Here is a 26722-nt window from a genome sequence, read left to right as displayed (position 1 = left end):
GCGTAAGCTGGTTGGGCTGGCCAATCAGCGTGCTCATTTTTGAATGCTAATGGCCAGTCATTGTATAATTCTATTTCCTCTCCACATGCTGACAAATTTTTGGTTATTGCTAATCAGTCTCCAACTAAAAAGGATGGTAAAGCCTTTGACAGGTTTGAGAAGAGAATTTTTTCTTCTACTTTACTCTTCAGAATTATGAACTAGCAGGCTCATACTTTGCAGTACATGTTCGCTTGTGTTGACAGTTGGAACTTTTCAGTAACTTTTCTGCCAGTTTGTTTTCAAGAGGCAAGTCCTTTTTGAATGCTGTTTTTGCTACTCTTTCTCAAGTTTTAAAACATTCTTTAAAGAGTGTGTGCAATTGTGCTGTCTGTGTCCATGGTTGCAGTTCCTGGTATTATGAGATGTTTTCCTTGGGTACTCAATCAGAAGATTTCTGAGTTTATCAAATCTGAGATTTTGACTTCTCCTTTGGATAAGGAGGTTGTGTGTGGTCCTTCTGATGCACTCGTACTCACAGCTTGATGAAAGAGGATAATCGATTTAGGGGATTACTAATATTTTTCAGCTGTGCTTTTCTAAAACTACAAAAAACATTAGGTCTTTTTTTTAAAAGCAAACCAGCCTTTACCAGAAGAAGAGACAGTTTGCCACTTCAGAGTGATTGTTGCAGTATTATCCCCCCCCACCACCACCACCACCACCACCATATCTTCAAATCTGTTTCAGAGACTGGTTCTCAATCTTCCTCTTGGCATGAGATTGTGTCAGACAAATGGATTTTGAGGGTTGTAGATGTTAGTGGGAAAACCTTCCTGCTTTTAGGGGTATTACTACTCATCTGCTTTGACTTCATCTTTCCCCTTTACCTCAGAGGCTAATGGGTGACTCTGCTCTGGCCATCTGTTCTTCTAACATCTGATTACTTTCTCTCATGCCCTCTGGTGCTGTTCCTCGGGAAGCCTGTAAGGGCCAGAATGCAGACACATCCTCCATGACTGTTCAGTTGTCACTGTCAGCTAAGGGAGAAACACCCTTGCCTACATCGGGAAGAGGATTGGTTGAGGCACCTTTGCTAAGCCAAAATAAAGAGCTTCATTCCTGGGGAAGGGCCTACCATTTTAGCTACTCTTTCTTTGGGGGTGGGGTCTCCCAGGAAAAAGGGAACGTAAGGTTAGACGTTTATCTTCCCCTGAAGAGGATTGGCTAGGCTATGCTAAAGGTTTGTTTAAAGACTTTCGGTCTTTATATGCTAAATCTTTTCCTCATTTAAAAAGGAAAAGATTTTCCCCACTCAGATTTGGATTCCCAATCTGAGGGACATGATTTAGACACAGACTGTGTTTCTTAAGTTCCCACTCCATAGAATAGGGAATCTGACTGAGGAAAGTTGTTCTTCAGATTCCACTGCTTTAGAGTTTTCTTTCTGCTACTATTACATGAATGATTTAAAACATGTCATAGTTTGTTACTGGTGGATTTTTCCTTAACCTGCATCAACAGCCAGTCTTAGAGGATGCTTGTTTGCAGACAACAATTTACCTGGCAGTCAGCCATCCACTCCCAGAAAGCCTGATAAATTAAATAAGGTACCTCAGTCCCACAAATTCCTTTTTTTGTAATCCCAGGTCAGATCCCACAGCAGGCCTCTGATAAAAATGGGTTCTTTCTGACCCAGTTGAACTATACCAGTAAACAAGTTTCTTTTAAAATCCGCTTCTCCTAAACTCCTTATGGCAGCTAGCCCATATTCTTTCTGACAAGCTGAGAAAAGCATTTGATAGGTTTGGGAAGAAGGTTTATACTACTACCACTTTAGCCTTCAAAATAATGAATTGTCAAGCTCATGTCAAAATTTCTGCTGGCTTCCTTTGTCAGTATGAGAAAGTTAATTGTTGACCACCCTTCTTCGGAGCCTAGGGCATCTCAGGTAACCAAACATTGCAGAAATGCACTTATGACACTGCTGATGCTGTTTAGAGCAGCTGCTCCAGTGATGAGATGATTTGCCTGACTGCACTCTCAGAATTTACCAGACAATTGAAAGCTGAGCTCCCTCCATAATGTTCCCCTGGATAAAGAAGTGTTATATGGCCCTTAATTTGCTCTTGTCTTTGAAAGACTGGATGAAAGTAGAAAATTAATTCAGGAGGCTTCCCAGATTTTTCAACCCTCCATGCCAGAATAGAAACTTTTCTTCCAGTTCAGGTTCCTTTTTCAGGAAAAAGAGTAAGAGTTCCCAGCAAGACCAAGACAATCAAAAATTCCAAAAGCAATAGTAGGGACATTCAAGGAAGAAAAGAGGATCCTTCTAAAACAAAGGACAGTTTAAGAAATGTAATGCCTGTATGCCCCTTTATGTGTTCCCCTATCCCCCCTGCCAATCCACTGAAGCTTTCCCAAAATGTACTATGTGGCTGCAGGTAACTTCAGGCGCTTTGGTTTTGAGAATCATTCAAAAGGCTACAACTGGCAGTAGGATTCCTTTCTTCCCTTTCAAGGATTCCTTTTCATCCATCCAGTCAAGCCTCCCTGTAACTTCCTATCCTTGATCAGATGTATCTCATTGTTCAAAATCCTGTTCCCTCAAAACTGTGAAGGAAGGTATTTTATTCAAGGATTCTTTCTGTTTCCAAAGAAAGAAGGCACTGTGACAACTGTCACAAAAGTGTCTGGTTCATCAGCTCTAAGAGTGCTTGCAAAGTACTTACCTGGCTCATGTAATAACCCATTGCAGGTTGCAGGCCATTCACATTTCTGGCTCATGTAATAACCCATTGCAGGTTGCAGGCCATTCACATTTTTCCATGTTTAGACAACTGCCTTATTCTTACAGATTCTTTCACAAGCTGTCAAGAATTTCTGAGTTGTGTAAAAAAAAAATCTCAGCCTGGGTTTCCAGGTGAATATCGGGAGAAAGCTTCTGTCATCCCATCTCACAGGTAGTATTTCTGGGATGCATACTGAATATATCCTTTGTAATGGCTTTTCTTCCTCAGGACAAAGTGGATTGTTACAAAGAACGTGGTTTTAAATTTTCCAGCTAGACTTTGGAATCTGCCAGGGAATATCTTAGAATTCTAGGCTTCATGATCTGTACTATTCTCATGATTCCTTTGGCCAACTTTCACATGAGGAATATTCAGTGGTTCATCAAATCAGTTTAGAACCAACACCAGCACTCCCTCTGATTTCAGATTCCAGTGTTGTGGGGAATCCCTCACACCCATCTAAAGGAAAAAAAAAATCCCCCTTCCAGAGCTGAACTTTAAAAAAGAAAACAAAATCCTTCATACCGTATTGAACTGTACCTGATATAGCAGGCTACATCATGTAAGGCCTTCTCAACCTTTAGTCTTATTCTGGCAACTGCTAACACCTCTTAAGTACACCTCCCTCATCCTCCCCTGACTCTTATTAACCTACAGCATTTCCACCATGATGTAAACGTGACATATAATCATGTTAAACTGTAAAATGTGCAGTTCTCTGACAGTCGTCGCTAGATCTCTTATTTGATACTGTAGAATGCATTATATATTGCAACTTTTTTGTTCTATTTTTGGTGTGTACAACTTGCTGCCTCTCTATTATACTTTTTACTTTATGAATTATTTTACCCGGGCAGTACTTGCAAATAGTCAGTTGTGATCAGTGTATTATCCCAGTAAACAAATGTAAAATAAAATTGTGGTAAACCCCCTTTTGGCAGTGGTTCTTCCTTCTTTTGAAAATGACCAAGAGCAATTACCACAAGCTTCCTCACAGAATGGACTTATTCACACAAGACAGGGGTTGTTTGATATACCTTAGTTTTCATCTTCGGTTGACTAGCCTGGATGATGGTATTTGAGCACCTTGTAGACACCTTTGTCTGAAGATGTGTAGCAGATATTAAAAGAGGCAAAATAAACCTGCTACTAGAAAGTCATGTATGGCTAGGTGGAACGTTTTTCTAAATGGTGCCATGACGAGAAATGGGACCCTTTTAAGGCTTAGACTCCTTGGTTTTGCAGTGTGTGTGTGAGTAGTTATCCTTTGGCCTTTATCATCATCTGTCAAGATTAACCTTTAGGCCATCTCAGCTTGTCTGTCCTTAGATCCCCCCATTTCAACCCTACCTCAAGTGAAACAGTTTTTGAAAATGGTTTTAAAACTCCGTCCACCTGGAAGTCAGATACTTTTTGGGTGTTTACTTTTATACCGGAAAAACTCAACACTGTTTCCTTTTGAACCAACTCATGAGGCTATTTGAAGTTCTTATTTCAAAAACATTGTTACTTATTGCTCTGACTTCCACAGGTTAAGTATTTGATTTACAAGCTGTTATGGCAAGTCAGCCTTAGTTCATCTTTCACAAAGGTAGTATGTAATGAGAACAATCCTTCCTTTATTCCTAAGTTTGTTTCAGGGTTTACATTGAACAAGACAATTGATCTCCCCAATTTTTTACCCAAAACCATAAAAATGAGGGGGAGAGAATTTTACACACAGTGAATGTTCGCAGGCAGCTCAGATACTACACTGACAGCATAAAAACCCTTTAGGATGTCTAATCAGCTGTTTTTCTATGAAGTTAAAAAAAGGGACAGTATTTCTAAATGGTTGACTCATATTATTGCTTTTTGTTGTTCTCACCATAACAAGACTCTTCCCGACAACACTTTTGCCAAGCATTGCAAACTACAGTTCTCTAGGTCCAGAACAGGCTTTGCTAGGACTATTCTCCATGGCCTCCTGGACTTTGCTCCTTCTTCCTTTTCCCTTTTTTCTAAGTTTTAGTATTCATCCCATGTAGATTAGGCTATGAATATACCACAGTTATATAAGTAAACCTGACATAATAGTAGATTGTCAAATAGGTCACTGTTGCAGTAGCCACACCCTATTCTACCCCCCCCCCCTTTTGCTATTTTATGTCAGGGTGTGGGATTTTTATTACTTCTCCTGTCTGGCAGGGCTTTAGTCTCTAAGGCAAGAAGGCGCTGACGTTTTGGCACCCTAGCAATTGATATTATAGTACCCTTCTCAAGCTCTACAGTGGTAGGGTGATTGAAAGGTGCCCTAAAGCTTTGGAAGACAGCCAGCTGCTCCCGTCTTTGGCAGGATGTCCCATTTAACTTAGGCTACTGCAGCAGTAATGTATTAGAACATCTACTGTTGTGTAAGTGTACTTGCACAACTGTAGTTTTTATCTTTGATGTTCTCTGCTGTGCTCTCCTTTGCTGTTGAAACTTGGCTTCGGTCTTCTGCGGATACCATTGCAGGTATCAAGGAATTCACATGGACGTATGGTTGTATAACTGAATATTATCCATGTAGCCAGAACAGTGAAGTTACTAAATAAGAAAAACCTAGTTTAATGTATCACACAAGCTAGAATACTTTCACTCAAAGCTTCATCAGGTGTAAAATAAATTAATTTAAAAAGGAGGTACTATATAGTGGATATAAAAAGTGCACACACCCCTGTTAAAGTGCCAGGTTTTTGTGATATAAAAAATGAGACCACAATAAATCATTTCAAAACTTTTCCCACCTCTATAGCCTGTACAATTCAATTGAAACCAAACAAATCTGTTGGGGGAAAATTACAAAAAATAAAAAATGTACAATAAGCTGGTTGCATAAGTGTGCACACCTTTAAACTAATACTTTGTTGAAGCACCTTTTGATTTAATAACTACATTCAATCTTCTTGTGTACACACCTGCCATCAATTAAAGAGACTCTGATTAACCCCAAATAAGGTTCAGCTGTCCTAGTAGGATTTTCCTGACATTTACTCAGTTGCCTGCTACAACAAAAGCCATGGTTCACAGAGAGCTTATAAAGCATCAAAAGGATCTCATTGTTGAAAGGTATCAGTCAGGAGAAGGGTACAAAAAATTTCCACAGCATTGGATATACTATGGAACACAGTGAAGACAGTCATCAAAAAGTGGAGAAAATATGGGACACAGTGACATTGCAAAGAACTGGACGTCCCTCCAAAATTGTTGAAAAGAGGAGATGAAAACTGGTCAGCGAGGCTGCCAAGAGACCTTACAGCAACACTGAAAGAGCTGCAGGAATTTCTGGTAAGTACTGGTTGTGTACTACATGTGAAAACAATCTCCCATATTCTCCATATGTCTGGACTATGGGGTAGGGTTACAAGACAGGAAGCCTTTTCTTACACAGAAAAACCTTCAAGCCAAGGTTAAAATTTGCAAAACCATACATCAAGTCTCCCAAAAGCATGTGGGAAAATGTGTTATGGTCTGATGAGACCAAGGTTAACTTTTTGGCCACAATTCCAAAAGGTACGTTTGACGCAAAAACAACACTTCACATCACCAAAAGAACACCATCCCCGCAGTGAAGCATGGTGGTGGCAGTATCATGCTTTGGGGTTCCTTTTCTTCAGCTGGAACTGGGGCTTTAGTCAAGGTGGAGGGAATTATGAACAGTTCCAAATACCAGTCACTTTTGGCCCAAAACCTTCAGCCATCTACTGGAAAGGTGAAGAGGAATTTCACATTTCAACATGACAATGACCCTAAGCATACATCCAAATCAACAAAAGAATGGCTTCATCAGAAGAAAATAGCCCAGCCAGAGCCCAAACCTAAATCCAATAGAAAATCTGTGGGGTGACCTGAAGAGGGCTGTGCACAAGAGCTGCCCTCGCAATCTGACAGATTTGGAGTGCTTTTGCAAGGAAGAGTGGACAAATATTGACAAGTCAAGATGTGTCATGCTGATAGACTTCTACCCAAGAAGACTGAATGCTATAATTAAATCCAAAGGTGCTTCAACAAAGTATTAGTTTAAGGGTGTGCACACTTATGCAACCAGCTAATTGTACATTTTTATTTTTTTATATTTTTTTCCCCTATCAGATTTGTTTGTTTTCCAACTGAATTGTACAGGTTATAGATCACATTAAAGGTGGGAAAAGTTTTGAGATGATTTATTGTGGTCTCATTTTTTTATAACACAAAACCTGGCATTTTAACAGGGGTGTGTACACTTTTAATATCCACTGTAAATAACCTTGAAACAATCACATGTTCATAGTATATTGCTTCCATTGGCTATAAATGCATGTCAGTCAAGTAAACCATGTTACATTTAAAGACTCTGACTACGATGTTCTTCATCTCACATTGCTGCAGTCCTAACACTTGGGTAGTCCGCTGTCCTTGGTCGGCCCGAATATCAAAGTATAAGGCTGACGTCGGTCAGGGCGCATTTGACTGACGTCAGGACGTCAGGGTACAAATGCGCATGACCGACGTCATATCCTCAGTCTTTTTTGCCGCATGGTCCGATGCAGAAGCAGTATTGCAAGTGCTGGTTGGCGTTCTGAGATTTTTCGATTTAGAAGTTTCAGACCGAGTTCAAAGTTGGCTAAGTACCCCGTTGGGGAATATTTTGGTTTTTTCTTGCCTCAGTCATTTACCGGATGTCAGAAAAAGTTAATAATTGCATTTCTTGTGGGAAACAGATACCGCATAGAGATTATCATACTTTGTGTATTCCTTGCTTAGGGCCTGAGCACGACGTTGTTGGCTGTCGCTCTTGTGCTAGATTTAATAAACGCACTATAAAGAGAAGGTTGGATTGTGCAAGGTTAGTCTTTGGGAAGCGGTGCAACTATAAAATGCCGTCGGATGCTCCGACGCCCGCTTCTTCGAAGAAGCGCAAGGACAAGGCAGTTAAGCCTAGGCTAGAAGAACCGTCTGTACCAGCTGCCGGTTCTTTGGAGGTGTCGGTGGAGCCGGTGGCTCCACCGAAGGTTTCTTTGTGTTCCCAGGGTGAGACCTTATTATTGCAGGATGTGGCCTCTCAGGAGACTAGTCAGGCTGAGGGGGCTTCTCATCTTACTATACTCCCCTCCCTTCCCAAGGTGGCTAGGCCCTCTCCTTCTGTTTCAAAGGCTTCCCCCAGGGGCAGGCCAGGTTTGGCTTCAGTTGGTGTTACCCCTAGCTCCTCAGGTACTGTGCCCAAGAAGCATATGCTTAAAATGGCAGAAGATTTGATTACTTTGATTAGGGGTTCTATGCCCCCTCCTGATAAGAGACCTAGGGTGGATCCTGAGCTGGGGGTTTTGAGCAGGCTTCTGATGTTTCAGAGTCTTCGGCTGAAGACTTGCAGGAGTACTCTCCTTATTCTGATTCTGATGTGGATGATTCTACTCCTTCTGCTACTCCTCCTGAGGATTTTTCTTTCAGAAACTCTTCATTCCATGAGGGAGCATTTTAAGTGGGAAGGTCAGGACTTCTCTGATTCCAGGAAAAGCCTTAGGAATTTCTGTTTTTACCCCAGCATAGGCCTTTGGCTATACCTCCTGTTTTGGATGTAGTGGACGATGTTTTTACAGAAGCTTCTCTTAATCCTGATTCTTTGCCTCCTGCTCCTGTTAAGCCGGATAGGTATTACAGGGTGCCTGAAGCTCATAAGTATCTTGTTAAGAGTCCTAGGGCAGACCCAGAGACTGTTAGCCAGGGGCCTAAAGGTGTGAAGGCTTCTGTTGTTAAGAATCCGGTTCCTGCAGACAAGGAGGCTAGGGCCTTGGATAGATGGGGAAAGAAAGTCTATACTTCTTCCACTCTTGCTATGAGGGCTCTGAATTGCCAGTTTCACATGTTGAAATACCAAAATTATCTCCGTTCACTATTGAAATCTAAGGTTGATGCTCTGGCAGTAGGTATTGATTGTAAGGAGTTGCAAGATTTAGTGCATGTTTCTGAACAGGTGGGTAAGCATTCTTTGCAATGTGGTTTTGATGCTGTACAGGCCTCGTCTAGGGTGGCTGCTACTGGGTCAGTCCTTCGCAGGCACGCCTGGCTGAGGGATCAGAATTTGTCTGAACATGTTAAGACAAGGATTTTAGATGCTCCTTTACAATCTGACGTGTTGTTTGGTCCTCCTGTTGAGACAGTCTTAAAGAAAATGGAAGACAAGGCTAAGTCTATGCAGACTGTTAAAGATTTTTTGCAGGTCCAGCCTCCAAAGTTTAGTAGAAATTGGCCTACTAAAGGGTGGACATATCCTTCTTATGGTTCACAGTCTAGGGGTAGATCTAGGCGTGGTAAGGGCAGAGCCCAGGGCTCTTTCAGGCCTAGAACAGGGAGTTCTCCTGCACAGGCTTCGGGTGAGGGCAGGGGTCAGTCCTTTCGTCAGCAGACCCAATGACCTACCTTTTCAGCTGCCAGAGCCTGCTCGTCTGGCAGCACCTTTGGGAGGAAGGTTGGCACTTTTCAAAGAAAATTGGAGTTTAATTACCCAGGACAGATGGGTATTGGATATCATTCACCACGGCTACAGGTTTTATTTCCATACCTTGCCTCCTTTCAAAGGCATGCCAGACGTTCCTCCTCCACAAAGACTAGAGGCTCACAAACAGGTTTCTCTGTTGCTCCAACTAGGGGCCATACAGCCGGTCCCTCTGCCAGAAGTGGGCCTAGGATTTTATTCTCGCCTGTTCCTAGTACCAAAGAAGGGGAACACGTGGAGACCAATTTTGGATTTATCTATCCTCAACACTTATCTGGACATTCCCAAGTTCAAAATGTTGACGTTGCAGCAGCTTTTACCTCTGCTGGGCAAAGATCATTGGATGGTAACTTTGGATCTCAAGGAGGCTTACCTTCATGTTCCTATCAGACTAAGTTGCAGGAAGTATCTGCGTTTTCGAGCTGGGACTTCTCACTATCAGTTCTCTGCATTGCCCTTTGGCTTATCTACTGCGCCCAGAGTGTTCACGAAAGTTCTGGCTCCAGTGATAGCTTTCTTCAGACAAAAGGAATACAGATCTATCCTTATTTGGACGACTGCCTAATTCTGGCTCAAGGAAGAGGAGAGCTTCTTCATCATTTGGATTATGTGATAGCAGTGCTAAGATGCCTAGGGTATTCTGTGAGCGAAATAAAGTCCAGTCTAGTACCCTCTCAAGACATGTGCTTTCTGGGTGTGAGACTGAATACAGCATCCCAGATGGCCTTTTAACCCCGGACAAACAAAAGAGTCTATCCCTTTACTTCCATCAACTATCTCATCAGTCCGGGCTGACTGCAAGGACAGTCCTTCAAGCCTTAGGGTTCATGGCATCTTGTATTCTGGTGCTTCCCAATGCCAAACTGCATATGAGGAAGCTACAATGGTATCTCAAAAATGTATGGACACAGCACTGCCAGGATCTAGACACTGTCATTCCAATAATACCTTGCATTCAAAAGGAATTTTTGTGGTGGGCTCAGGAATGTCACCTAAACAAGGGACTCTCTGTGACCCGGCCAGAGGCGAGTCAGATTTTAATGACAGATGCCTCAGACAAAGCTTGGGGAGCTCATCTAAATGGAAAGTGGATACAAAACAAGTGGCCTGTCAGACTACAACATCTACATATCAACATGAAGGAGATGTTAGCAGTCCAGTTTGCATTAATTGCTTTCAAGGAATTGCTTCTTCCAGGACAGGTGTTGATTCTAACAGACAACACAACTGTCATGTGGTACATCAACAAGCAACGGGGAACGCATTCTTATCCACTATGCAGGCAAGCAATGATTTTGTGGGAGACTGCTCTCAGTTTACAGCTCAATCTTCAGGCAAGGTTTCTGCCAGGAGCACAGAACTCCTTAGCAGATGTGTTGAGCAGACGAATTATGGATCCCCACGAGTGGAAATTGGATCCTCATGTATTTCAGAAATTGACAGTGTCATGGGGAACTCCAGACATAGATCTGTTCGCTTCTCCACTAAACTACCAGCTGCCAAAGTTTTGCACAAAAAGGTTTCATCCCACAGCTTGGAAAGTGGATGCTCTTTCTTTCAATTGGAGCAATCTTCATGTATATGCCTTTCCACCTCTGCCTCTCCTCCCAAAGGTACTTCTAAAGGTCAGACAGGACAAGCCAAGGATGATTTTAATAGCTCCGGATTGGCCTCGACAACACTGGTACCCATTACTGAGAAGTCTGGTACGGAAGCCTCCATGGCCTTTGCCTTCGATTCCACACCTGTTGTCGCAGGAGGACAGCCATTTGCTAAATGTCAAGCTTCACTCTCTGCACCTAACAGCCTGGCATATTCTGTTTTGAACCAAAGTGGGCCTCCACTTCCTCAGCAAGTTTTGAATGTTATTTTGGAAGCTAGGAGGCCTAGTACAAGGAAAGTGTACGCAGACAAATGGAAGAGATTTTTGTTTTGGAGTGCAGCAAAAGATTTTGATGTTTCTGAGCCTAATTTGAATGTGGCTCTTCAATATCTTACTGAGTTACTGGACAAAGGTTTGTCTTTCTCTTCTATTAAAGTTCATGCTGCAGCAATTTCAGCTCACTATGATTGCAACCCACCATTGTTTTCTCATCCTTTGTTCAAGCAATTTCTTAGAGGGGCAAAGAATATAAGACCCCCACGAAGAGCTCCTACTCCTGCTTGGGATCTCAATTTTGTGTTGGAGAAACTCACTCTACAACCTTTTGAGCCTGCAGCTACTGCTGAGTTGAAATATTTATCTTGGAAGACTGCTTTTTTGTTGGCCATTACCTCTGCAAGAAGGGTTTCTGAATTACAGGCCCTTATGGCAGTTGAGCCTTTCTTGATTTTCCATAAGGATAGGGTATCATTACGTACTAATCCTTCCTTTATGCCTAAGGTGGTTTCTAGTGTGGCTTTAAACCAAACTATTCATTTGCCTACTTTTTATGCAAATCCCCAAAATAAAGGGGAAAAGATTTTGCACACTTTAGATGTCCACAGGCAGTTGCGTTATTATTTGGACAGAACTAAAGGGTTCAGGCAGTCTCAGCAGTTGTTTGTTTCTTTTGCCTTGAGTTCTCAGGGCAAGCCTGTATCAAAACAAACTATTTCTAAGTGGATTGGGTTTTGCATTGCTTTCTGTTATTCCCATCATGGCAAGGAGATTCCAGCTGGGATTAGGCCTCATTCCACTAGGGCTACTGCCACTTCAACAGCTTTTGAGGGAGTGGCAACCAAGGATATTTTGGAGGCAACTACTTGGAGTTCTGTACATACTTTCTCTAGGCATTATCACCTGCCACTTTACTCTAAGTCCAGGGCTGGTTTTGCCACTGCTGTTTTGCAGGGCATTTTGGCAGCTCCTGCTTCCTTGTAGTTAGCCATCCTCCCTTACCTCTGCTTTGGGATTCTACCCAAGTGTTAGGACTGCAGCAATGTGAGATGAAGAACATAGTACAGTTTTGTACCTACCATAAATGTAGATGTTCAAGATCCACATTGCTGCAGTCCAATTTACCTCCTCCTTCCCCTCTGTAGTTAGAGGCGGTTGTGTGGGTTGGGTTGTACATTTTGTTTATATTGTATATATTGTACATATAGTTAGTGCAGGGGTGGTTGGTTGGTTGTTTGCTGTCTTTTGGCTTTGACCTTTATTTTTAGGGTCTTCTGACATCTGGGGCAAGAAAAGACTGAGGATATGACGTCGGTCATGCGCATTTGTACCCTGACGTCCTGACGTCAGTCAAATGCGCCCTGACCGACGTCAGCCTTATACTTTGATATTCGGGCCGACCAAGGACAGCGGACTACCCAAGTGTTAGGACTGCAGCAATGTGGATCTTCGAACATCTACATTTATGGTAGGTACAAAACTGTACTTTTCTTTAAAATAGGCTTCAGTGAATTGTGTTCATTTAAGCCTGGAAAGTGATCTGCATCGTCTAATGTTTCAGTGATTCCATGTAGTGTAAATTTCTGTCTTCAAGTTAATGTCACCTCCACTGCTGTCAGGAACAGTAAGATGTCCTTCTATTCTCATGTTGCAGTATTCTTAGTGTGGGATTCTCCACCTCAGGCGACCCGAACGTTGGCTCCTATATAAAAGCTTAAGCCTGGTTGCTGGAGGCGCGTGGGATGTCACACGCTGGGCCATAAATCAGGGACCTTAAATGTGACATCTGCACGCACAGACTTCAGGATTTTTCATCCACAATCGAACGTCATATCAGTCGCATCACTCCTATACTATCAAGATGTCTAAAGCTAAGTATCCCGTTGGGGATTTCACTTTTTTACCTTTGCTTGAGCTTGGTTTGCTTTCCTACCCTTTTAGCCGATGTCCACTAAGAAGGGTAAATTTCCTTTGCGGGAGTCAGATTCCGCATAAAGACTCACACTACCATTGTGTCTTTTGCTTAGGCCAAGAACATGACCATACCTATTGTTCAATTTGCCAGTCATTCTTCCCTAAGACACTCAGAAGCTGTCTGGCCGCCCTTAATCTTTACTTAGAAAACCAGAGGCTAAAGAAATTAGCACTTAGGATGGACCCAGAGTCGACTGCCCCGGCAAAGCATCCATGCAAAAAGGCCAAGTTGTCATGGCCTACTACTGCTGCTCCTTTGCCATCAGATACCCCACTAGCTTCCGATTTAGGAGTTTAGGGACATCCGTTAGAGCCTTCTACTTCATCGACTCCCCTCGAGGAAACCGCTTCAGAAGTAATGGCTAGCACGTCCACGGAGGTTGCACAGATGTTGGTTTCTACCACTGTCGAGGAGGAACCAGGCCTCACCGGATGCCCGACTGGGACTCCACAACCCAAAGCCCAACCCAAAGCCCCAGCTCCAACAAAGGTCCCTGTGACTAAGCCATCTCCCACGGTTACTCCTTTGAAAAGGAAACAGAAAAGTAAGCATCCATCTTCCTCGGCTGAGGGATTACCTGACTGGCAATCCTTCACTCAATCCTTTATGCAAGCCTTCATGGCCTTTAGGCCCTTGGCCTCTCACCCTTCATGTTCTCAGCCCTAAGCCTGCCTCAGCTACTTTAATCCACTTCCCACTTCTCATGCAGATGAAGAAAAGGAAGTTTACTCATCATCAAATGAGTCAATTACTTATTCATCACAGATTGCTTCTCCACTGGAATACTATTCCCTTGATGAAGAATCTATTGAAGGGGACTCTCCCCCAGCGGACATCACCATTAGGGAGACCATTACCAAAACAAAAGAATATTTCAAATGAGATGCTTCCCGAATGACTGAAACTCGAGAGATATTTTGAATTACTTCAAGTAGAATTTCCATCTCCATCTGCCATCCCACAAGTTATACCCGCCTACCTTGATGCATTTTCTTCAGCATCAGAAAATCCTGATTCACAGCCATCTGCCCCCAAGAGACCTGACCATTTCTACAAGATGCCTGATGATCAGAAATTCCCGGTGAAACCCCCAGTGGCAGACCCAGCAGTGATTGCTGTATCCCCTGAGAAGCAGTCATTATTAATACCCTCCTTGTCCATTTTGCCTACTGACAAGGACAGTAAGAATATGGACAGGATACTTCCTCCACTCCAGCCTTCAGAGCCATCAGCTACCAAACTCGTATGGTAAAATATCCCTTGGACTTAGTATCCCAGGCCTCAGATCTCCTGTCCTCCTTGCCTGACTCCCCTGACAAGACAGAGGTAGCATCAAAACTGTCCCTGGCTTCACAAGTGGCCAGACATTCAATTAGATGCAGTTATGATGAAGCAGAGGCATGAGTGCTATGCAGATATTCTTGGCTTCGCTTCAACCCCTGCCAGAGGACTTTTAAGTCCAAAATTCTTGATGCCCCTCTTGACCACAACCTCCTGTTTGGAAAACAATCCACAGAACTCTTTAAAAACCTTCAGGAGAAAAGCAAGGAGCTCCAGGATGTTCAAACACCTTCTGGTTTCTCCCATTCCTAAATACTATAGGAATCACCCAGCCAAGACTACTGTTGTCAGGAGGACTCCCTCGTATACCACTCCTTCCTCTTCTAGACATAGAAAAGGAGACAGGAGACAAACCACTCCCAGATCAGTTTCCACTCAACCTACCCAAAGGCAGCCCTTTCATGACAGAAATGGCTCCAACAACGTGCGACTGCCTTGCCCACCTCGCCCTGTCAGCCCACCTCTCACACTGACTTACCCCTTTGGAGAACTATCACCACAGACCACTGGATCCTGGCAATAGTGGAAGAGGGATATTTCCTCTCTCGGAAAGAAAGACTCCCTGCAAAGGGCAAACCATTCCCACCCAAGTATCAACTACACCTTATTCCCCAGCTCTTAAGGATCTTTTGAACCTTGAAACTATAAAACCGGTCTCCCCAGGACAAGAAGAAAAAGGTTTTCACTCAAGGTTATTTCTTGTACCTAAAAAGGATGGCCCTTGGAGGCCAATTCTGGGTCTGTCCTTCCTAATCTCTTCCTAAGAGTTCTATCTTTCAGAATGTTATCCCTCTAGACCCTTCTTCCACTATTGCCAGCCCAAACATTCATGGCCACACTAGATTTCAAGGAGGCCTACCTCCATATCCCTATAAAGCCCTCTCACAGAAAGTACTTGTTTTACTGGGCCCTGTTCTCATTTTCAGTTTACAACCTTGCCCTATGGTTTATCTACTGCACCCAGGGTATTCACAAAATGCCTGGCCCCAGCAGTAGCCCATTGCAGAACCAAAGGTGTTTAGATTTACCCATACCTAGACGACATCCTCATTCTTGCAGAAAAAGAGGACACCTTAAGAAACCACCTGCAGTTGACCATGTCCCCCTGCTACAAGACTTTGGGTTCATCCTCAACCTCCCCAAGTCATCCCCTAACCCTACATCAGAACAAAATCTTCCTGGGATGCAGGATCAGGACAGACCTGATGCAGGCATTCCTCCCACAGGACAAAGTTCTTTCCCTTGCTGCCCACTTCCAGGACCTGATGCAGGTACAACAACTATCAGCCAGACAATTCTTACGGGTTCTGGGTCTTATGGCAGCCACCATTCCTAAGCTACCTTTAGCCAGGATGCATATGAGAAAGCTGAAGTGGTATCTGAAGAATGCGTGGTCCCAACAAAAACACCATCTAGAATTTCAGATCCCACTCTTACCCTGCCTCAAAGCAGAATTGAAATCGTGGATGCAACAAATTCAGTTGAACCCAGGCCTTCCACTCCACCCCACTCTCACACACACACCAGCTCAACACATGCATACAGATGCATCAGACCTAGCCTGGGGGACTACTACGAAGGGTCTCAAGGTACAGGAGAACTGGCATCCTGCCCTCTGGAAAAAAAATATCAATGTGAGGGAAATGGCAGTAGTCCTTTTGGTCCTAAAAGCCTTTCCCCATTTCTACAACCGGGTCCCTTCAGATCTTCACAGACAATACCACAGTCATGGTACCTCAGTAAACAAGGATGGACCAAGTTTTATCTCTTATGCAGGATAACAGTACAGATTTGGGACCTAGACTCCAGAAACAACTTATCCCTGCAGGCAACCTATATCCCATCCCACGACAACCAACAGGCAGATGTGCTCAGCAGATCATTCTCTCCACATCATAAATGGATGTTGAACAGGGAAATTTTTCTAGACATTGTCCACCAGTGGGGCACGCCTCAAGTAGATTTGTTTGCCTCCCTCCAAAACAGTCAATTGAAAAAATTCTGCACCAAGGACAACTCCCCACTAGACTGGAGGCTGGACGCTTTCAACATTGTATGGAAGGGGGGATTTTTATAGCCATTTCCCCCCATCCCTCCCATTCCAAAGGTCCTACTGAAGATCAGGAAGGACAAACCAAAAATCTTGCTGGTGACCCCCTACTGGCCAAGGCAGCATTGATTTCCCCTACTTCTGTCTATTGCCAAGAGCAATCACCACAGGTTACCCCACAAGGTGGACCTACTCACACAGCAGAAGGGAACAGTCATTCATCCTCGCCTGCAGATGCTGTGCCTAACTCTATGGGTGATAAACTTTTAATTCCCTTCAGACACCACTACTCTGAGGATGTGCTTTCAGTCCTGAGGGAGGCCAGGAAACGTACTACCAGGAGATCCTATATTTCAGAATGGGTAAGATTCTCCAAATGGTGCCTCAAAAAGTATAGGGATCCCGTTCTAGTGGATGTTCCTCTAGACCTAACGTGTGTGTGAATTTAAGGCTGGGCTTTCATACTCTTCAGTGAAAGTCCACCTATCTGCAATCTCTGCCTGCTTATCCCTAGACCCCCCCCCCCGCTATCCAGGCTAGATGTTAAGTTGTTCCTGAAAGGGGTCTTGCACATCAGACCACGAAGAAAACTGGTCCCACCGCCTTGGGACCTAAACTTTATCCTAGAAAAACTCACACTGGTTCCATTTGAGCCAGCCAGCTCTGCAACTCTCCAAATGTGCACTTGGAAAACTGTTCTACTGCTGGCCCTTACCTCTGCTAGATGGGTGTTAGAGTTGCAAGCTCTCATGGCCTGTCCACCCTACATCATTTTCCACAAGGACAGGGTGACCCTGTGCACCAACCCTTCTTTCATGCACAAGGTGGTCAGTGAACTGTCTTTAAACCAGTCCATTCACCTGCCCACCTTCTTCCCCTCTCCCACTAATGACAGTGAGAGAGTACTCCATTCTCTGGATGTGCACAGGCAACTGAGGTTTTATTTGGACAAAACTAAGTCCATTAGAAAATACAGCCCAACTATTTATATCCTTCCACACCAGAGCCCTGGGCAAGGCAGTCTCCAAACAAACAATTTCCTGCTGGATCAGGAAACCTATCCACTTCTGCTACTCCTACCATGGCAAGGACCTAATTCAGGGAGTAAAGGCTCACTGTACCAGGGCCGTAGCATCCTCCAATGTCTTTTTCAAAGACCTGGACAACAGCCTCCATTCTAGAGTTGGCCACCTGGTCCTCTATACATACCTTCACCAGACACTAAAATTAGACCACATCTCCAGAGCCAGAGCAGAGTTTGCTAGGGCAATCCTATAGGGCTTCCTGGAATCAGCTACCTCTACCTTCACCCTTCCTTCTTCCTAAGCTGTGGCACTCTCCCACACTAAAAATACTGCAACATGGGAATAGAAGGGCATAGAATAGTTGTGTAAAATCTTACCATAACCATAGATGTCCTTCTCTTTCATGTTGCATTATGCCTTCCCCCCACCTATCCCCTTTCTTTCCAGTTGGTTTGTCTAGAGGCACTCTGGAGCACCACCTAGACGACTGTGTTCAGACTAACCAGCAAGTGGCACTTCCCACTTTTTGTGGACATCATTTGGCTCATACTAGGTAACTGTCCAACTGGGCAATTAAGTTCTGAGGTCTGTGCATGCAGATGTCACATTTAAGGACCCTGGTGTATGGCACTGCATGTGACGTCCCACACACCTCCAGCAACCAGGCTTAAGCTTTTATGTAGGAGACGACATTCAGGTTGCCTGACGCAGAGAATCCCACACTAAGAATACTACAACATGGAAGAGAAGGACAACTATGGTTATGGTAAGATTTTACACAGTTATTCTTTCTTCACTGGAAATGCTGTATCAAATAACTGATAGTTAATGCTTTCCTTTTAAGAATGTATTTACAAAAGATGCACTTATGACATAGAAATGTGCCCAGTCTGGAACTAGTTTTAACATTACTATGTGCTCTCCATTTCTTTATAGCATAATAAGCTCTTTAAATTTCATGACCTTCTATAACTAAAAGAGGGTACTGTAGGTATTAGCTTATGAACATCTTATGAAGTAAAGATGTGCCAGTGTATTTTATTTAATAATTGTCTTTACATAATTGAAATTTCTATCATAGTTCATCATGTATCTTAATGATTTTTTTGAGAACGTGCATCAGATTTTTTCATATCATGTTCCTTCTCACTAAAAATGGTAAAGGACCTTAAGTCATGCCCCTGTTCAATTTGTTGTCTCTGCTCATGTAATATAGAGCAATCATAACCTCTAACTTCAAATTCATCAACTAGATTTGAAAAGTTGTTAATTTAATAAAACAGCTTTGTTAAACATTGATCTAGTATTAAGAGCATATGTAATGCTTCTTTCCCTGGAATACTGTTTTGGGTATGCATTATTCATCAACAAATGTATTACTAGGATTTACATGTTGTAAAATTGAGTCTTTGTTCCTTTGTTAATTAAGCAGGCTGGTGAAGGCAACTCTTTTGTGTTAAAAATATATTATTTAACAATTCAGTTTTATTTTCTAAATTTAAATGTATGCTCTCAAGGTTTCTCTTAACCATAAAACACTGTATAGCCTTGGGTATCTAAAACAATATACATATAAATTGTGTGTTTGTTTTTGAATAGACGCACATGCACAATTTTATGTATATATATATATATATATATATATATATATATATATGTGTGTGTGTGTGTAGTGACACAATCAATAATATAATACACTTCATTATAGAACTACCATACATGTCTGTGACTGATTATTTTTCAGGCTTGATGAAACCGTACAAATGATTAATTCTGGGGGACTAACTAAGCAGGGAAAGGAGTGCGTTTCCAAGGAGCAGCAACGGGAGTTAGTGAATCCCAGTATCCTACAGCCTTGTCCTGTGGTCAGTATCCTACTTTTTCTTCCTGATTTCATTCTAGTTGATTATGTACTTTGATCTATAGCTGTGCATGTTTTGTGAAGTTCATCTTCCAAAATGTCTCTAGAGAGTCTAATAAGTAGAGCAGTTGTAAGAACAGTATGGGTCTTTTGTCATGTAGCCTTTTTGCAGTTAAATTTAAAATGGTGTGCGTGCTTAAGCAAAGTAGCAAAAACGTTAGTGTGCCGATTTCAGTGCATATTTTGTGTTTTTCTTTAAATATATACCTCCCAATCTGTGTAAGTAACAGTTTGTGGATCTTCAGGCTGTTTCACTTCACTTAGACCTACATACACTGAAACCCCCTAATAGATCTTTATTAGCTGATTACAAATGTAACCCTTTACTGGATGGATCCTCTTCTTGGAAAATCCAGCCTTGTTAGATACGTGCAGTAAGGGCTAGGGATCATGGCTTTGCTGAGGAGCTCAGTAGTTGCTAGCTGGAGGCCATTATCATCATGTTTATTTATAAGAGTTCCTAGCATATGTAATATATTATGCAGTGATGTACAGTATATGTCACACTTATCACACACAACATTCTGCAGTCATTATTTCTTTGTTATGTAATGCAAGTAGCCTCCTGGTCTATATTTGTGTCAGATTAACTAGCCTACATGTGTTCTTTTCTGAGTGAAGGGAGCAGGTCTGTTACTAATTCAGGGTATCTTTCTTATTTGATCCAGTTGGCATTCCATGTTTGTTCCCAAACCAGTTACTGGTAGAGTGAACCCAGAATTTTTGTTTATAGGAAATGCTATTAATTATTAGTTTGGGGGTTTTATCACTGCTGTTAATGGTAACGTTTTTAAACACCTTTATTGAATTGTCACTTGTGACATAGGCAAACTTACATTTATATAAAAGAAATCAAACCATATTAAGAAGTTCACATTTATAAACATTATAGAATATATAACAATATATGTGATGTATAATCTGAGCAACATTGCATAAATTATTCAGTGCCTGCCTTCTGTTAAACCTCATTCCTCCAGAATATTTGTCTGCATGCATTGTTCCCACGCTTTTCATTTTTTTTTTCTTTGTAATTTACTCCTACCCTTAAATATCTCTGTTACAGTATTCACTACTTCACGTATAGTTGGTTTAGATCTTGATTTCCATTTTCTAGTAATTGCTTTTTTTGCTAGCTACCAGAATTAAACAAGCAAATATCCTAAAATTTTCTACTTTGTTGCATATTTGGAAGGCAAACAAAAAGTCCTCCCATTGTTTCTTTTTGAATTCCATGTCTATTTTTTCTTCCCAATCTTTTCTGATCTCTTCTGATTGATTCCTGTAGTTCTCGTGCAATATTTATATGCCCTACTAATTATCCCTTTTCTAACAGCAGCTTCTGTTCTATATTCAATTAAAAACTCAACCAATGTAAGATTTTCATTTAGGATTCCCCTACCTCTCTGTTTGTTTATATTCTGATGTCAGTCCCTGATAGGAAGGACAATCAGTAGTAGCCTGCAATCCAAATTTCTTCTTTGCCTCTTCCCATTGTATTATCTTTCCTTCCCTATTTATTTGTTCCCAATACTGTGGTTCCTTTGCCAGCTTCCTCCAGTAAATTCCAGCCCTGTCTTGTCTATTCCCTGTGCCGCTAGTTGCAGTCATCCCTGTCAGCCAGAAACTCCTTTTTCCATTCCTGTATTGACTTAGTTCTTAGTATACTTTCTGCTACTTTATGAATATAATATTATGTAGGACTATTATTCTCCTTAAGGATCTGCATACAAAATCCCATTCTTTGCTTAATTTCCCCTTTGAATTATAGCTTTCTGTTTGTGTTATGTATAAGAGCCTTAACTATGTAGCTATGAAATAACCATTCAAATTGGGTAATCTTAAACTTCCGTGTTCTCTTGGGAGGATCAGCTTATCCTACTTGACTGTTGCCCTCCCTCCCAAATAAAATCCTTCAACTCTTTACTAATTACTGTACACAACTTCTCTTCGAGTTTATAAAAATATGCCTGACCTGCGTATAAAACTAGAGACTAAAAACGTTTTTACTTTTTTAATCTTGCTATCTATATCCATAGGTAAGAGCTTCTAGTTTTTCAATTTTTGTATTCACTTTTGTTTAGTCTCTTCCCACATATCATTAGCTGCCATAACCGAATCCTTTTTAAACCATACTCCTAAATACTTTATTTTATCATGACCTGTAAATATAGGGTCCTATATTAAATCAGCGAACGCTTAAACAAGTGAACGCTGATTTATTGACCCCATGTAAGTGAAAGCTTACAATCCCGAACACTCGGAATAGCGATTTTTTTTTTCCCCAGGGAAAAAAAAAAACGCTGTTCCACAAAAAAAAAAATAAATAAAACAATAAAAATAAAAACTTCAAAACATTGCAAAAATTGGAGGGCTTCACCCCCCACACACCCCTATACTTAAATATACCAACTCCGAGATCACACTACAGTGACGAAAACAGCAACATAACGGAGGTGGCCAAGTGATTTCTTTGCCAGGGAAAGAAATCGCTTATATGCGTTTCACTATTTTGCTGTCTCATGCTTTCAAGTTCGATCAAGACACATTTGAAGGATTGCGCCTTCGATTATATAATAGGAACCCTAAATATAGGTGTGGCTGGATCAATTCATGTGTGGGTACATAATTTATAACTATAGCCTTTGTTTTATTTTCATTAATTTTATATCCCCCCCAAAAAAAAAACTGTCAGTGTATTCAGCAACACTAAGCCTGTTCTCATTCCATCAGGTACAAAATAATATAATCTGCAAATAATGCCAACTTTTGTTGAACACCATACCAATTATAACCTTGAATTTCCGAGTCATGTGTTTTCTTTGTCAGAGGTTCTAAGTATAACACAAATAAAAGTGAAAGAGGACCCTTCCTGGATGTTCTTCGTGTTTCACTGTTGCAGTCATTACATTTGGGTAATCTGCTGGCAGGTTGCCCTCAGTCGGCCTGATTAACAAAGTCTTGGGTCCTGTGTCGGTTGCTGTCCCTTCTTCCATGACGTCAGGTCACCAGGGGTATAAAACATGCAGCCGACGCCATTTTCATCAGTCTTTCTTGCCGCGCGGTGCCCGAAGCAGATTGCAAGTGCCGGTCGGCCGACTCCTAAAATTTTCGTTTTCGAGTTTCAGAACTGAAGTCAACATAAAGCTAAGTACCCCGTTGGGGAAACTTTTTCTTGCTCCTTACTGATGCCAGTAAAAGTTAATTGTATTACTTGTGGGAAGCAAATACCTCATAAGGATTTTCATTTGTACTGTATTCCTTGCCTAGGCCCTGACAACGACGTGCCTTGCTGTCGGTTTTGTGCTAAATTTAACCAACGCACTATTAAGCGTCAGTATATTTTTGCATCTGAATATTTTGTCTCAAGATTTAACAATCCAGAAATGATGTCGGTTAGCAATCCGACTACCGGAGTACACAAAAAATACAAAGAAAAAGACAGACACGGAGCATCGATGTCCAAAACAGATGAAGCTTCTCATATGCCATTTGCCTGAGGCGCTTTCACAGCCCCTGATACCCACTACTTTTGATTCGCAGGCCTCTACTGAGACCCATTTGGAGTCCGGTATATGCCGCGAGACTCTTTAAGTATTGAACCCGCGGATGTCTCTACCTTAGATGGGTCTGGAGCCGCTGAGCAGGCACCGGCTTCTGAGGGTGTTTTCGGGCCTAAACATGTATATATTAAACCAACACCATCTTCAAAACCTAGGCCAAAATCAACTTCTGTGTCTAAAAAAATGATGCTTGGGCCACGTGCACAGGCCCCTATGCCTAAAAAAACAAATGATCAAAATGGCTGAGGATTTAATTACCTTGACCAGGGGTTCCCACCCCCCTCCTGCTAAGAGATCTAGGCAAGGCACTGATTATGAATCTTTAGATCAGGTTTCCATTTCTTCTGATTCCACTTCTGATCAGGAGTTATCTATTCCACCTTATGAGGACTCCGATGCAGAAGAATCCATCCCTAATGCTTCTCCTCCTGAGGATTTTTCTTTTGGAGAAATTTTGCATACCTTAAGGGAAAATTTTCATTGGGAGAGTCAGGATTTTTCAGAATCTAAGAAGAGACTTGGGGATTTTCTTCTTCTTCCTCAGCATAGGCCTTTGGCTATACCTCCTGATCTAGACATTGTTGATGATGTTTTCTCAGAATCCAGCATGGCTCCTGATTCCCTGCCTCCGGCTCCTAGTAAGCCAGACAGATGTTACAGGGTTCCTGAATCCCACAAATTCCTTTTTAAAAACCCTACTGCTGACCCTGAAACCATTTCTCAGGGTCCCTAGGTGTTAAGGCTTCTACTGCTAAAAATCCTACCCCTTCTGATAGAGACTCCAGGGCACTAGATAGATGAGGTAAGGAGGTTTACAGGTCTGCAACCTCGGCTGTCAGGGCTTTAAACTGTCAATTTCATATGCTTAAATATCAGCAACATGTCATGGGCTTACTTAAACAGAAAATTATGTTGATTTCTGACTGTGTTGTAAATAGAGTTACAGGATTTATTGCATTCAGCTGAACAAGTTGGAAAACATACTTTGCAATGTGGTTTTGATTCCTTGGAGGCTTCTTGCAGGGCCGCTGTAACTGGATCTGTGATAAGAAGGCATGCCTGGCTCAAGGAGCAAAATCTGCTTGATCATGTTAAGGCAAAATTGTTGGATGCTCCTTTACAACAGCGCAGTCTATTTGGTAATAAGGCAGAAGAAGTTTTGAAAAAGATGGAAGACAAAGCTAAATCTATACAAACTGTAAAAGATTTCCTACAAGTGCAGCCACCCAGGTTCAGTAGCACTGGCCTACTAAGAATTGGTCCTTTTCAGTACCTACCAGAGCCGCTCAGGTCAAACCCAGACACTCCAAAGGCTCCCGGTTTCAGACACAAGGAACTTACAGAACAAAACAATGGGGTGCCTCCACCTCCAAATCTGGAAGTAGCAAGGCACCTCCTTATGGTAAACAGTCTCAATGACTTTCCTCTGCCATCTCCAAGCACTTATCTTTTGGCAGCCCCTTTGGGGGGAAAACTAGCACTTCATGCACAAAATTGGCATCTAATTACCCAGAACAAGTGGGTTTTAAATATAGTATCCCATGGATACAGATTTCATTTTCACACATTGCCATTCCCAAATGGATGGCCAGATCTGCCTCCAAATCAGTGGGCAGAGGCCCAGAAGCAAGCTATGTCCCTCATGAATATGGGGGCTATACAACCGGTACCAGAAAAGGAAAAGGGACAAGGTTTTTATTCAGGACTTTTTCTGGTACCCAGAAAAGACAAATCATGGCATCTAATTCTGGACTTATCCATTCTAAATACATTCCTGGACATTCCAAAATTCAAGATGCTGTCTCTACAACAGTTACTGCCTATGCTAGGCAAGGATGCCTGGTTGGTAATTCTAGACTTAAAAGAGGCTTACCTGCATATCCCAATCGGGGAATCTTGCAGAAGATACCTCCGCTTCAAAGCAGGCTATTTGCATTACCAGTTCTCTGCACTGCCCTTTAGCTTATCTACTGCGCCCAGGGTCTTCACAAAGTGCCTGGCACCAGTAATTGCATTTTACAGACAAAGAAACATTCAAATTTATCCTTATCTGGACGATTGTCTAATTCAGGCAGAAAACAAGGACACTTTCTAAAACATCTGGTGTTTGTAAAAAGGCCTCTAACTTGCCTAGGGTACACCATAAATGAAAAGAAATCACAACTGGTACCCTCTCAAATAATTACATTCCTTGGTGCAAGCTTGAATACAACTGCCCAGATGACTTGCGTCATGCCAGAAAAACAAATCCAATTAATGACTTACTTCAAACAAGTGGCCACAAAAACCCAGTTATCTGCAAGACAAATTCTGCAGGCCTTGGGGTTCATGGCTTCCTGCATTCTACTAATTCCATTTGCAAGACTGCATATGAGGAAACCTCACTGGTACCTAAAAAGCTTATGGAGTCAACATTGTCACAGCCTGGAAACAATGATTCCTATCATTCTTTGCCTGCAGCAAGAGTTCCTATGGTGGGCAGAGGCCTGTCAACAAAACAAGGGACTGTCATTCATTCCACTCCCTGCCACCCAAACCCTGACTACAGACGCATCAGATTATGCTTGGGGGGGCATCTGGCAGGGAGATGCATTCAGGGTGAATGTAGCCCAAATCAAATGCACCTGCATATCAAACAGAAAGAGATGCTAGCTGTACAGAATGCTCTGACAGCCTTCAAGGACTTTCTTCATCCAGGACAACTACTGATAAAAACGGACAACACCACAGTCATGTGGTACATAAACAAGCAGGGGGGTACCCATTCCTACCCACTTTGTAGACTAGCCATGGCTTTGTGGAACACAGTCTTGACTTACCAAATACATCTACAAGCTCAATTTGCCAGGAAAGCAAAATACTCTGGCAGACGAACTTAGCAGAAATCTTATGGACCCACACGAATGGAAACTGGATCCACAAATCTTCAGCATGTTGACACACAAATGGGGGAGCCCAGACATAGATCTTTTTGCCTCACCACAAAACTATCATTTGGACAAATTCTGCACAAGAATCCATCACAAAAAAGCTTGGAAAGTGATGCTCTATCCTTCAGCTGGACAAACCTATCAGTCTATGCCTTTCCCCCTCTGCCTTTGCTCTCTGAAGTATTGCTAAAAGTCAAACAAGAAAAAACAAAAATGATTCTGATTGCTCCAGACTGGCCTCGCCAACACTGGCACCCACTCCTACGCAATATGTCACACCTTCCTCTGCGGTACCTGCCTCAGACACCTTATTTACTGTCTCAGCAGAACTATCAAATTCTGCACACTCAGCTCCAAACTCTAACTCTTACAGCATGGCTAATCAACTAATTTCACCAGTTAAGTCTCTCAGCAAAGCTGTGATGGATGTCATTTTGGAGGTTAGAAGGCCTAGCACTAGAAAATCTTATGCTGATAAATGGAAAAGTTTCTGTGCCTGGAATCGGGCACAAGGAATAAGCACAGCAATGCCCAATATTCCTCAGATTCTGCAATATTTAACGGAGATGTTTCACAAGGGCCTATCTTTCTCTTCCATAAAAATCCATGCCTCTGCCATTTCAGCTCATTACAACACAGAGCCTCCCCTCTTTTCTCATCCCCTGCTAAAGCAGTATCTCAGAGGGGCCAAAAAATGAAGACCTCCCAGGAGAGCGCCAACTCCGGCATGGGACCTCAGTTTTGTGTTGGAAAAGCTCACCCTACCTCTTTTTG

At 42.3% G+C, this 26722-nt stretch overlaps 1 protein-coding gene across 1 annotated transcript in view; it reads left to right on the top strand.

Moving 5' to 3' along the window:
* Positions 1–26722, top strand: part of TRIP4 (thyroid hormone receptor interactor 4) — a gene marked incomplete in the record, with an annotated part of 1109057 nt that overhangs the window by 571388 nt on the left and 510947 nt on the right. Inside the window, 1 exon segment of the mRNA XM_044077489.1 lies at positions 19279–19399. Coding sequence (XP_043933424.1) covers positions 19279–19399 — 121 coding nt within the window.

This window comes from Protopterus annectens, chromosome 7.part0 (genome assembly GCF_019279795.1).
Source record: "Protopterus annectens isolate FY-2018-M chromosome 7.part0, PAN1.0, whole genome shotgun sequence".
In the NCBI taxonomy this organism is placed as follows: domain Eukaryota; kingdom Metazoa; phylum Chordata; order Ceratodontiformes; family Protopteridae; genus Protopterus; species Protopterus annectens.
The sequence above is the reverse complement of the archived record's forward strand: the minus strand, read 5'-3'. Positions and strand labels throughout refer to the sequence as shown.